The 13,383-nt window shown below is 43.8% G+C and overlaps 2 protein-coding genes across 3 annotated transcripts; both read left to right on the forward strand.

Moving 5' to 3' along the window:
• The first annotated feature begins 1,144 nt into the window (after positions 1 to 1,144).
• LOC121592722 (endoplasmic reticulum resident protein 44) lies at positions 1,145 to 6,648 on the forward strand. 2 transcript variants are annotated; one of them, XM_041914448.1, is made up of 8 exons: positions 1,145 to 1,892; positions 2,141 to 2,216; positions 2,671 to 2,762; positions 3,689 to 4,082; positions 4,216 to 4,227; positions 4,347 to 4,613; positions 4,691 to 4,889; positions 5,017 to 6,648. In XM_041914448.1, exons 1-8 carry the CDS (start codon positions 1,851 to 1,853, stop codon positions 5,162 to 5,164), a joined length of 1,230 nt encoding a protein of 409 aa, XP_041770382.1. In that variant the 5' UTR covers positions 1,145 to 1,850; the 3' UTR covers positions 5,165 to 6,648. The 2 variants fall into 2 exon arrangements, with proteins under 2 accessions (XP_041770382.1, XP_041770392.1); XM_041914458.1 differs by lacking the exon at positions 4,216 to 4,227.
• A 1,567-nt stretch (positions 6,649 to 8,215) lies between these two features.
• LOC121596946 lies at positions 8,216 to 9,690 on the forward strand. Its single transcript, XM_041922355.1, has 2 exons — positions 8,216 to 8,387; positions 8,505 to 9,690. The coding sequence occupies exons 1-2, from the start codon at positions 8,344 to 8,346 to the stop codon at positions 9,490 to 9,492; spliced, it is 1,032 nt and encodes a 343-aa protein (XP_041778289.1). The 5' UTR covers positions 8,216 to 8,343; the 3' UTR covers positions 9,493 to 9,690.
• The last annotated feature ends 3,693 nt before the right edge of the window (positions 9,691 to 13,383 follow it).

The raw sequence follows: 13,383 nt of genomic DNA on the forward strand, positions 1-13,383 counted from the left end.
TTTTAACCTTTTGAAATGGTATTTCACATTCGATCAATACGGAAATTATTTGGTATTTCACAATGGATGTGTCATATCAGTAAAATTTGCTCAAAGAACTGTCAAATTGGAAAACCGCGTATCTCCGAATCCGCGTATAAGAGGTACCGTGTATCTCGGGGACCGCCTGTAGTTGATTTAAGGCTGTTTAACAAAAAATCGTTCCAATATCGTACTTTGTGGCTGATTAAGAGATATCTCAAGTATCATAAATGCACTGAACGACCTCTGAACGGGTTCTACACGGATCAAGCTTTCAATCTAAAGGGAATAAAAGAGACTTCGTTTAGCGGACGGTGAATGACTGATGCATTCTAAAAATAGCAACAAAAAAAAGCCGGTGATACACCATCTATTGGTTATACAATCACACAGCGGAGCTTTACTCGCTTGGAGGAGAGCTTTCTCATTCCCTCTGTACTGTTGTTTGGTTTTGTATTGAAGTTATGCATCGCTAGAACTAGAACGGCGATACAATTGCTTAATTACTAAACTCCAATGTAAACCACCAGCACTGAAGCAAATGAGATTTGAGTAACGGTCGTTGGTGTCGATACTCACGTATCTGACAAACCACGACCATTGATATAGATTTTTGCTCGGAAAGTTAGAAGGCTATATAGGTTGTGATAAGATGAAGCTAGGCGAAACACATTTCAAGAAAAGGACAGCAATATAATGATGAGTTGCAACACGCCATCTATTGAGCAAACCAATGAAGCTATGAAGCTTACGTTTTTTATGGCTATTTGATTTTCCACTCGTTTATGCTTAATGTGTGACACTTGGGTTCTTGTACTGAGCGCAAGTGATTTCAATATCTTCATGTAAAATTTAACGTATAAAATCAATGAAAAAATGATCTTATGGTTTCTAGATCAGTAAAATAAAACAAATCTATGATTTTCGGTAGTAAAAATAAAAAATAATCTGTAGTTTTGGGGTGCTCATCTGTGAATCGGCATATACATCGGCAGGAATACAGATAAATCCGAATTTCTGGTCACTCCGCTGGAAGGGTAATTTTTGAAACAGCTACACCAGCCGCTAAGCATCTTGGTTTGGGCGGCCGTCAGACCGAGCCGTCAAACGCCCAGCGGGGAGCAGCTTCCAGAACGACAGCTGTCACCTCGGATCCGGGAAAGGTGTACGTGTCTCTCGGCGCAGCGGCACTGTTGTGTGCGTGCACTTTTATTTTCCCCCGAAAGTAGAATCGGAACCGCCGTCGAGGCGTTAGGAAAATAGTGTGTGTTTTCCCCGGGCGCCTTTCGCTGGCACTTCCTTTTTCCACGCGGTTTGCGCTGCCCTGACGTGTCCGCCGGCTCTTCCGGTGCAGTGAAACCCATTTTTGCTTGCGGTCCGGAAATTCTCCGCCCTGCTGTGACCAGCGCTTGCCGTAGTGGCATCTTCTTCCCCCCTTACTCTTCCCGCCACCACTCTTGCAGCGTTTGCATGTGATTTTATTGTTATTTTGGATGAGCCGGGTGAACTTTCCAGCGCCTGAGAGGAGAAATTGACTCTATCGCTACAAGGGACCGTTTGGCTGTCCTTTTCTGTTTTTCCCGACCGTATTCCGCGGCGTGTTTCGTTTGTGGACCGCTTCCGGAAGGGAGCGAGAGAGAATAAAACCAGTCGGTGGGAAATCAGGCTACAGTATTGTCATCACTTTTCCACCCTAGCATCATTCCTTCCCAGTGCACCCTTCGCCCCAGATAGCCGGGCGTGTGTATGTGTGTGTGTGTATACCGAATTCCTGTATAGTTCCGCAGCCCCTTGGACGCATTGGGAAATAACAAAACATCAAAAGCAACATGGCTACCAGTGTAAAATTAGTGTTATTTAATTATTTAATGGTAAGTAGCCGGGAAGGCGAATGGGATCTTCCTCACTTAGCGCAGAAATAATAGTCTGCCTACATTTGTTTCCGCCCACCGTGTGCTAAATAGGTTTCTGGGTGTGCGTTTCCCATCACCACCTGTCCCTAGATGGTTAGTCGTGATTTGCTCAAACAACCATTTAATAAAGCTGCCGCGATGGAAGCGCAAAACCATCACTTGCGAAGCCAGTCTTACGTTAATATCCACTTTCTGCTTCATTTCAGGTTGTCGTCATGTTCTACAACCCGTCGAACAGTGGAGCCGTTCAGCTGAACAGTGAAAACATCGACATGACCCTCGGTGCGTATATAATTATAAAATCACCCTCCCGGGCCGCTGCCAACCGGACATCAAAGACACCACCCAGGCCCATTATCGCGCCTTACAACTCGTCAAAAAAGCATTGTCTCTTGTGTCTATCACAAAACAGTTATCTGCGATATCGTCTACCCATTCTGGGACTCAATCGTTTGTTCTTATCATTCAATTTTTGCGCAAGTGCTTTAAAATGAAAGAAAAAAGCCAAAATGATCGTACAAGAGAATAACCGATTAAATGAGCCCATATATCAGGCAGGGGATGGTTTATTTCGTACCTGCAATTTTTTTGTTATTTTTTTTTTTGCCCATTTTAAAATGACGCACCGGCTATATGTCTTGTTTGAACAAGTGTTGCACGGCACCGGCACATTGCTGAAATGGGAGGGACAAGGATTGAAACGGTAGAAATAATTTTTACTTTTAATTATTTCCAGCATCCAATGAGCTAGTTTTGATCAACTTCTATGCCGACTGGTGTCGGTTCAGCAACATCCTACAGCCAATCTTCGATGAAGCGGCAGAAAAGGTGAGTCGAAAAAAAAAAACAAGATAAAGCATTGAATACAGTCCCTACGGCAAGCACCAATCAACCGCGTCCGAAGGAAATTGCCCCAAAAAATCAACTATCAACTGGCGGAAAGGATAGCATTTGTAGCTCAGAATGAACATAGGATTGTTGCTTCAATCAACGCGCTTGGAATAGCCTAGAAAACGCTAATCCAAATAGAACAACACACACTGTACAGAGTAGTGGTGGAAGCTCGGAATTGGACCTACCCGATTCAATTCCGGAGCAGATTCCGGAATCGACCTTGGAATCACAATTTGCTCCGGTAACGGTATCAGAATTGGAATAAGCTCTGGAATGAGAATCCGTTCTTGAATTCAAATAAGAAATATCAGACGCAAAATCAGTCCGGCAATGTCCATTAGAAAGGGTCGTTTACAAGTAAATTTTGAATCTTTGCGGCTATATAAATACATCAAATACATTAAATAGCATCATTGGATCCAAACGTCAATTCTTATGGAGATACAGAAGCCGATTCTGATTTCGGAGCCAATTCCGATTCCTAACCGATTCCAATTCCGGGACCGATTATGATTCCGGAGCCAATTCTGGAGCTGATTCTTATTCTGCAGCCTATTCCGATACCAATTCCGGAGCCGATTCCGGAATTGATTACATAAATTAATTCCGGACCTACTTTTCGGAATCGATTCCGGAAATTGATTCCGGATCTACTATCCAGAATCAATTCCGAAACTGATTCTGGACGTACCATCAGGAAACTGATTCTGGACGTACCATCTGCAATCGATTCCAGAAACTTTCGGAACTACTCGGAATTGATTCCCTCGAAAACTTAATTTTTCCCATCACTAGTACAGAAGATCCCCGATAAACACCGGTTTTGTAATACCGTGCCTTTCCTCCTGTCCTCCTTCCAGGTCCAGGCAGCATTCCCCGATCCAGGCAAGGTGGTGATGGGCAAGGTGGACTGTGACCGTGAGTCGTCCGTCGCGTCCCGCTTTCACATCACCAAATATCCCACGCTGAAGGTGCTGCGCAACGGGCAGCCGACCAAGCGCGAGTATCGCGGGGCGCGCACGGTCGAGGCGTTCACCGAGTTCATCAAGAAGCAGCTCGAGGACCCGATCCGGGAGTTCCAGAACATCAAGGATCTGGAGCAGCTCGACTCGAAGAAGCGAATCGTGGTCGGATACTTCGACCGGCGCGACATGCCCGAATACAACACGTTCCGGCGCGTCGCCACCAACCTGAAGGAGGACTGCCAGTTCCACGTGGGCTTCGGCGACGTGGTGCAAGCGCTGCATCCGCCAGGTAAATGACGTTCGTTTGCTTTATCCATGTTTTTCTCTCTTTGGTGATATCTCTGTAGTCTTTCGGATGTTACTAACAATTTTGCTCCATTTCCTTTCCACTGTTTTGAATGCAATTCACGGGGGAAAAACAGGATACTCAACAAGTACGTGCCGTGTGTGTGTGTGAAACTACTTTAGTTTGAAGAAGCTGCTTTAGAAAATGGACCCTTTTGTACTGACGTTGGCTGATGCATTGATTGGTTTTTTTTCGGTTTCGTTTTAGGTCATCCCATCATCGTGTTTCGGCCGGACGTGGCCGTGTCGAACGAAAACGACGAAACGTACATGGGCGATCTGAAAAGCTTCGACGAGCTGAACATCTGGGTGCAGGAGAAGTGTGTGCCGCTGGTGCGCGAAATCACGTTCGAAAACGCGGAAGAGCTGACCGAGGAGGGGCTACCGTTCCTGATTTTGTTCTACGCGCCGGGCGACCTGGAGTCCATCAAGGACTACAAAGCAATCGTGCAGATGGATCTCATCTCGGAGAAACGTAAGAACCATTTGTGCTTCGCTATGTGCCTTTGATCCTTCTGGGCCGTGTTTGACCGTTGTTTTCTTCCCCGACAGAGAACGTAAACTTCCTCACCGCCGACGGTAAGCGGTTTGCGCATCCGCTGCACCATCTCGGTAAGACGCAGGCAGATCTGCCACTGATTGCGATAGACTCCTTCCGCCACATGTACCTGTTCCCGAACTTTAAGGACATTTACGTGCCCGGCAAGCTGAAACAATTCCTGAACGATCTATACAGCGGCAAACTACACCGGTAAGTGATGCGACGAGGCAAAACAAAACAAAACAATAGTCAATCCAGCGTGCCTTTAAGCCGGATAGCTTTGCTGCGAGCCGTGCTAACGATGTTTTATGTGATGTCCTCTTCTTTCCTATTCCAGTGAGTTCCATTATGGTCCAGAAAAGGACACGGCTGCTGATTCAAACGCGATTGAGGACAGCAAAAACCCTACGACGCCCCCGGAATCGACGTTTAAAAAGCTTGGCCCGTCGAAAAATCGATACACCTTGCTGCGCGACGAACTTTAAGAGCGGAAGGAACCAGCACCAGCAGACCCCACGGCCCGTGCGTCGACAGTGTTGCAGCGCTGTGTCACAACGGGCCGCAAACCAACCATTTCCAGACCAGCATACCGTACAGCAGCAGGAGAGGTAGCCCCGATCCCCGGAAGGTAATGCGCGCGCGCCTACAGCAAACTGTAGCTATAAGAATTGTAGGGAAATCAGCATCGGAACCGTATCAACACCTGCCCGATAACGGTGCTGCGGTAACAGTGGAGGGAACAGCGTATTTGCCTCATGATCACCATATCTGGAACAGAATCTGCATCTTCCTTTTTTTCGTTGTTCAATTCAATTTTTGCTCACTTATTGCTTCGCCGGTGAGTGATAAAGAATTAGGACGGCAAAACCAAGAGCTTCTCTTACGAACTTCTCTGTTTTATGTTTAGCGTCTTTGCGGCGATAGCAACACTGGTTGGTTTCTAATGCTACAACATATTAGTGAGAAATACATTAAAAATAGCATTTAAAAATACGACGTCGTGTTTGTGCAGGGCATATATGGATTACCGCAGGGGGTCGGAGTTACCGTATTTTTGAAAAAATGCGTTCACTGTTCCACAACCACCTTTCCCTAACCCTCCCACTTTTCCTGGATGCGCATCCGGTAGCAGAAATGCAACATACAAAATAGTCAGTCGTGTTGCACATGTGTAGAATTATTATGAAGAAGAGGAGGAAAAGAAGAAGAAAAAAACGACGAAAGATGTGTGTAATGCATTTTATGTTAACTTTTGTTTTTTGTGCTGTGAGCAAACACTACTGGAGGGGCGAATGAGTTAGACGAGGAGACGCAAGGGCGTAGGAGCAAACAAATTAAATAAACGAAGGAATTCGAAACATGATACGGTGTGGCCCCAGGGCCACAGCCTCTCACACATCTGTAGGCACGAGATGGTGTCCCACGCTTCTCAAAAGACAGGTTCGAGTTTACAAAAATTGAAGAAGAAGAAGAAAAAACAAGTCTGCAGCTTTAACGATATTGCGAGGGCATACCAAAAAATGCTTCCCGTCCCAGCACGAAGCATTCAATAATTTGTGCTTTTTTTTTTAATTTAGCGTACCCTAAAATCCGCAATTCACTCCGTATACAAGCAGGAATTGGTTTGTGCAATGAACGGTCCACGCAGATGAAGGCCAATAGTAGTCTGTTTTCTTAAATTTCGCTTTAAAAATGCATCTAAAAACTAGCTCGTCACCTTATCCGGAAAGGGAAAGGAAATAATAGGAGGAAAGCCCTCCCAACATTGAGAGTAATGTAATTGATTTGTTCAAATTGCTCCAGCTTCCGCTCCGACAAATGATTGAGATCAGTTTCAAGCCAACAGAAAAGCAAAGAGGTTGTTATCAGGATTAAATCGAATCTAAATCTTAAAGGAAAAATAGCATAAAACCGACTTGTAATAAGGCTATTACAGCAAGGCTTTCAGTAATAAGACAACTATACAGTATTTCCCATCGTGTGTTCGTCGTGTCGATCTCTGGGATGGAAAGAAATTATAGGTAAAAGTGCAGGAAAGTACATCGGCGTTGCGGTTTGCAAAAATACATTATGGTAGTGTTGGGTTTCAAGAATTTTTCGTTGAGATTCATTCATATGAATCTTCAGTTCTTCATTCATATGATGAATCTCTAAAGATTCACGAATCTTCAATGTGCCACAATGCCAATCTCTTAAGATTCATAAATCCAATAAAATCCATATCTCCAGGAATTCATGAATCTTTAGAGATGTATGATGATGTATTTCAAAATATTTAATTTGCCCAATCCCACCTAAAAATTGACCGTTGTGGGTTCAAACTTCGCATGGACTGTCTCTCACCGTAGCAAAACAAGCTACCCAGCTGCGTGGTACTTTCCAAGAAATTTAGAAAGAAGTCCTGTTCCGTCAAGAAGGCGAACCCAAGCGACAAAATCGACGCACTCTCAGGTTTACTGATCTATTGGGTAGAATGAGAAAGCATGTCGATTTTGTTAGTTGGGGAATAATAAATACCTCAAGCTTTAAGATATTTTTTTAAATTTATGAATTTTTAGTGATTCGTTAATCTTTCGAGGTATACAAATCTTTAGGTATTCATGAATCTTTAGAGATTTACGAATCTTTGAAAATTCATGAATCTTTGACATTCATGATTTTTTTCCAACTGAGATTCAGATTCATTGAATGATTCCAAAGATTCATTCAGATTCATTGAATCATTCCAAAGATTCATTCAGGTTCATACGAATCGGAATCAGATTTACTACACTATACTAGTGTAGGGTAAATCTGATTCAGATTCATGGATCTAAATGTATCTTTAAGCTTGAGTTTCTTATAATTCTTTATGGAGTAACAACTTACGTGATCATGTGAGCCTATACAGGCATTCGAGACTTCTTAGCAAGTAGCACGCATCCGGATAGTTTGTTATGCTACGGGGAGACGGTCCATCCGAGGCTTGAACCCACGACAGGCATGTTGTTGGGCGGGATCGCGTAAATTCAGTATTCCGATAGATTCTTGAGTCCCTGGATTAAAATGGATTTATAGATTCATAAATATTTGAAGATTCATAGATCTTTCGTTGCATGGTAATTCATGAATCCTTCGAGATTCTTGAATCTTTCGAATCTTTAGAGATTCATTAATCTTTAAAGATTCATCACTGAAGATTCATATGAGTGAATCTCAACGAACGATTCATGAAACCCAACACTGCACTATACTCTGTGTTACGTTCAGTGATTGTGAATGGTTTTCCATTTTCCGTGCGTTTCCCCCACAGTCACCATCTCACGCCTGTGAGTTTTGTATGCCACGGAACGTCTCACGCAATGAGCTGTGGCGTGCTGCTTAACATAAAGCTTGATTTGACAAGTAATAAGCGAAAATTCAGTTCAACATTCCAAGTGCGCAGACGTTTATTTTAGGTAACTATAGCAAACAAAAAAATATTGTTAACTTTGCATACGAAATTCCTGCTCAGCTCACCTTGTTATATACATCTTGACCGCTTCTGGGATGTTTACATCGCTAGCAGCAACGACAGCGGAACGAGAAAGAAGAACAAAGAAAGAAGAGGCTGAGATAAACAAAAGTCCAAACGTACGGATCACTTCGTGCCGTTATGAGTCATCAGCAGTAGCTCTTCTAAACAATGGCGAAACCGTGCGTGATAGCGTTTTGTGCTGTGATTGCGCTGTAAGTAATGTGCACAGTTGTAAAAATCGCATCTTTGTTGCACCTATTTCCCATACCCATTGTAAATGTGCCATTGCGTTTTATTTTCTTCGGCGTTTTTGTTGTTGTTGTCTTCAGCTCCTTCTCGTGGGAAGTTCTCGGCGAGCAGGAATGCAACGAAATACACCGGTTTCTGAAAGCAGTGGAGAAGCTGATGGTATCGCTACCGGACCATACCTATCCCGTCTTTAACCTGTGCACCAGCCCGAAGGCAATCGAGGACTATCACAATGCCACCGCGTTCTACCGGAACGTGACGCAGTCGCCCATCTGCCAGCGGTACCTCGTGCAGAACCGGATGAACGTGTACGAGACGATCTACAACCAGCTGACCGGGCTGTGGAGCTCGGCGAACTGTGACGCCTGTGCCGGGGCGGTGAACGAAACCGCCGAGTTTATGCGCCTGTCGACCGTGCTGGACCACTGCATCGTCGTGCATGCCGCCAGCCCGTGCGAGTTGTGCGCGGATGATTATCAGCGCGTGCAGGACTTTTACGCCCGACTGGACAAGGCGCAGCACGGACCGGACCGGCTCTGCTTCGACATCGCGGACCGGATGAACCAGACGCGCCGGTCCTGGTCCGGCACGCACAACTGCTGCAACGACAAGCGCCGCTCGATGGTGGCGTTTGCGTCGGTCGCGTCGGTCGCCTGCGCGCTGCCTCTGCTGTTCTACGCGGTCATGCACATGGTAACGGTGCGGCAGGAGGTGCGCCGGCTTAACCTGCTGACCGCAACGAGCGGGGGAGGCGCTCGGTGCGAGGAACGATCGCAACCGTCCGGCTCGTCGGTCCAGCGGCCGGGCAACGGTGTGCTGCGCCAGCCGGAAATGGAACGTATCGCCGAGACGGACGCTGACGACGACGAGGAAGAAGAAGAAGAGCTAAAGACGCAGGCAAGTTACGGGTCAGAGAGCGGGACAGCAAAGGAGGACGCCACCAAAATCAACAATCTCGACGTGAAGGTTAGCAATCTGATCGACATTGCGGGCCCGCAGGAGGAGCACACGATACCGCTACCACCGGCCCGGACGGACGCATCAGACGACGAAAGTCTGCTGCAGTGAGGTGGATAAGGGCGGTAGAGCGTTAGGAAGTAAGCCATGTTACAGTTTTGCGTTTTTTTTCGATTTTGCTACAGAATCATTCGAATCATTCCCGGTCGGATTGGGCGAAGTTCAGTCCATAATTCGACTGGCCACAACCAAAAACTTGTAGCTGTAAAAAGCGATAGAAACGTTGGAAAAATAAACGATTGAACTCTCGATCGTATCGTTGCGGCGTGTTTGAAACTCCTCGTGAGAACGGTTGCCGTGTGTGCGCATCGCAAAGGAAAGAAATTGTGTATGGGTAAACGGGGCAAAATGGGCACTCTCTATTAAAGCATTATTTCACGGCAAAGAAACATTCCAAGGCTCAAAATGTATTAATCCCGTGTTCTATGAATACCATGTAAGTTTTATAGCCCGTAATTAACAAATAACTAAGAAAAATACATGATAAGATTCAACAATTTTTGTCACTTTAAAATAAGCTCTAAGGCCCGTGTCTGTGCTCCATCGCATGCGATTTTATCGCACGTGCTGTCAAACGCTTTTTCGTATAATATTGCGATTATTTGGATGATTTTAATAATATAACGATTATGAAAAATTAAGTTGAGATTGTTCCTACAAAACACCACACATTTAGTTTGACAGATAAAATCGGATGCGGCGTCCGACGAAATCAATTTTTTTTGATTCCGTCGTACGACGAAATCGCACGTCCGACGTTATCTGTCAAATCCCATATAAAATTTTGACAGGCCTTCCGATAAAATCGCATCCGATGGAGCACAGACACGGGCCTAAGCAATGTCACAGGAATGCGTGGAAGTTTTATGTCGTATACAGGTAGACCCCGAGGTACACACCCAAATAGCCAGTTCGTACTTTATAGCTGATTTAGGGCTGTTTAACGAAAAATCAGTCCGATGTCGTACTTGGTGGCTGATTAAGAGATAGACGGTACTTTGCGGAATTCTGGAGCTTTTTAACAGGCACATGGTACTTTTTGGAACTTTGCGGCTGATTAGCACTATGTGTAGGGTTCATGGTGGAACTTGAAGGCTTGTTAAGAAAGCGTACCGAACTTGGTGGAACTTTATAGCTTTTTAATGCATGACATCGGTACGAGATGGCTCTTGTCAAAGTGTCAAAGACGGACGCCGGCAATAATCTCATTGCTGCTGCACAAGTTAGATTCGTTAATTGAATAATGAATATTGAGTGAAGTGATTGTGAATTATCAGTAAATTGTGTGAAATTTTGTGTAATTCATCAATACAAAAAATTTAAAAATATACACATGTGTTTAAACGAAACAAATCTTGTTGTTTATTTCATCGATGACGCTTGCTTGAAAATAAAACACAAAGAAAAATAATCCCTGGCATCGTGGCATAAGGAAGCTGCTTAGGCGCTGTTTGAAAGACCCACATAGAACTTTGATGCTGTTTATCTACTGCAAAAGGCGAATTAGAGCAGCGATCTTTAGCGTGCCAAAATGAGCTGCTTAAGCAATTCTGGCTATTTGGGACAGTACTTCCCCAAATAGCCAAAATTACTTAATCAGCCAATTTGGCAGGCTAACCCAAGCGCCACAGATTCAGCTTAAACGACTGAAAAATCGAATATCCATAGAAAAAAAAAACGAAAGCTTCCTAGCTTCATTGGTTTGAACAATAGATGGCATCTTACAATTCATCATTATATTATTGTCCTTTTCTTGCAATGTGTTTCGACAAGTTTAATCTTATCATGACCATTCATCTTATATGAATGGCTGTGTGGTCAGATACCCCAAGCGCCACAGATTAAGCTTAAACGACTGGAAAATTGAATATCCATAGAAAAAAAATGAAAGCTCCACAGCTTCATTGGTTTGATCAATAGATGGCGTATTAAAACTGATTATTATATTGCTATCCTTTTCTTGCAATGTGTTTCGACAAGTTTCATCTTATCATGACCTATATAGCCTTCTAACTTACTGAGCAAAAATCTATATAAATGGTCGTGTGGTCAGGTACGTGGGTATCAACACCAACGACCATTACTCAAATCTCACTTGCTTCAGTGCTGGTGGTTTTCCGTTGGAGTTTAGTATTTAAACAATCGTATCGCCGTTCTAGTTCTAGCGATGCATAACTTCAATGCGAAACCATACAACAGTACAGAACAAATGAGAAAGCTCTCCTCCAAACGATGAAGCTCAACTGGTTGGGGTATCCCACAAACAGATGGCGCCACCAGCTTTTTTGCTATTTTTAGAATGCATGAGTCGTTTGCCGTCTGCTAAACGAAGTCTTTCTATATTCCGTTTAGGTAGAGTGCTTGAGTCGTTTAGAAGCCGTTTAGTGGTCGTTTAGTGGATTTGTGGCACTTGGGACGTGGGTATCGACACCAACGACCATTACTCAAATCACACTTCCCAAATAGCCAGAATTGCTTAAGCAGCTCATTTTGGCACGCTAAAGATCGCTGCTCTAATTCGCCTTTTGCAGTAGATAAACAGCATCAAAGTTCTATGTGGGTCTTTCAAACAGCGCCTAAGCAGCTTCCTTATGCCACGATGCCAGGTATTATTTTTCTTTGTGTTTAATTTTCAAGCAAGCGTCATCGATGAAATAAACAACAAGATTTGTTTCGTTTAAACAGATATGTATATTTTTAAATCTTTTGTATTGATGAATTACAAAAAAACTTTATACAATTTACTGATAATTCACAATCACTTCACTCATATTCATTCTTCAATTAACGAATCTAACTTGTGCAGCAGCAATGAGATTATTGCCGGCGTCTGTCTTTGACACTTTGACAAGAGCCACCTTGAACCGATGTCATGCATTAAAAAGCTATAAAGTCCCAAGCGCCACAGATTAAGCTTAAACGACTGGAAAATTGAATATCCATAGAAAAAAAATGAAAGCTCCACAGCTTCATTGGTTTGATCAATAGATGGCGTATTACAACTCATCATTATATTGCTATCCTTTTCTTGCAATGTATTTCGACAAGTTGCATTTTATTATGACCTATATAGCCTTCTAACTTTCTAAGCAAAAATCTATATAAATGGTCGTGTGGTTAGATACGTGGGTATCAACACCAATGACCATTGCTCAAATCTCACTTGCTTCAGTGCTGGTGGTTTCCGTTGGAGTTTAGTATTTAAACAATCGTATCGCCGTTCTAGTTCTAGCGATGCATAACTTCAATGCGAAACCATACAACAGTACAGAGGAAATGAGAAAGCTCTCCTCCAAGCGATGAAGCTCAACTGGTTGGGGTATCCCACCAACAGATAGCGCCACCAGCTTTTTTGCTATTTTTAGAATGCATGAGTCGTTTGGCGTCTGCTAAACGAAGTCTTTCTATATTCCGTTTAGGTAGAGAACTTGAGTCGTTTAGAAGCCGTTTAGTGGTCGTTTAGTGGATTTGTGGCACTTGGGGTTCCACCAAGTTCAGTACCCTTTCTTAACAAGCCTTCAAGTTCCATCATGAACCCTACACATAGTGCTAATCAGCCGCAAAGTTCCAAAGAGTACCATGTGCCTGTTAAAAAGCTCCATAGTTCCGCAAAGTACCATCTATCTCTTAATCAGCCACAAAGTACGACATCGGAACGATTTTTCGTTAAACAGCCCCAAATCAGCTATAAAGTACGAGCTGGCTATTTGGGTTGCTTCAGTGCTGGTGGTTTACATTGGAGTTTAGTATTTAAACAATCGTATCGCCGTTCTAGTTCAAGCGATGCATAACTTCAATGCGAAACCATATACTAGTACAGAGGTAAGGAGAAAGCTCTCAAAGCGTTCCACTGGTTGGGTATCCCACCAACAGATGGCGCTAACAGAATTTTTGCTATTTTTAGAATGCATCAGTCGTTCACCGTCTGCTAAACGAAGTCTT

This window comes from Anopheles merus, chromosome X (assembly GCF_017562075.2).
Source record: "Anopheles merus strain MAF chromosome X, AmerM5.1, whole genome shotgun sequence".
NCBI lineage: Eukaryota > Metazoa > Arthropoda > Insecta > Diptera > Culicidae > Anopheles > Anopheles merus.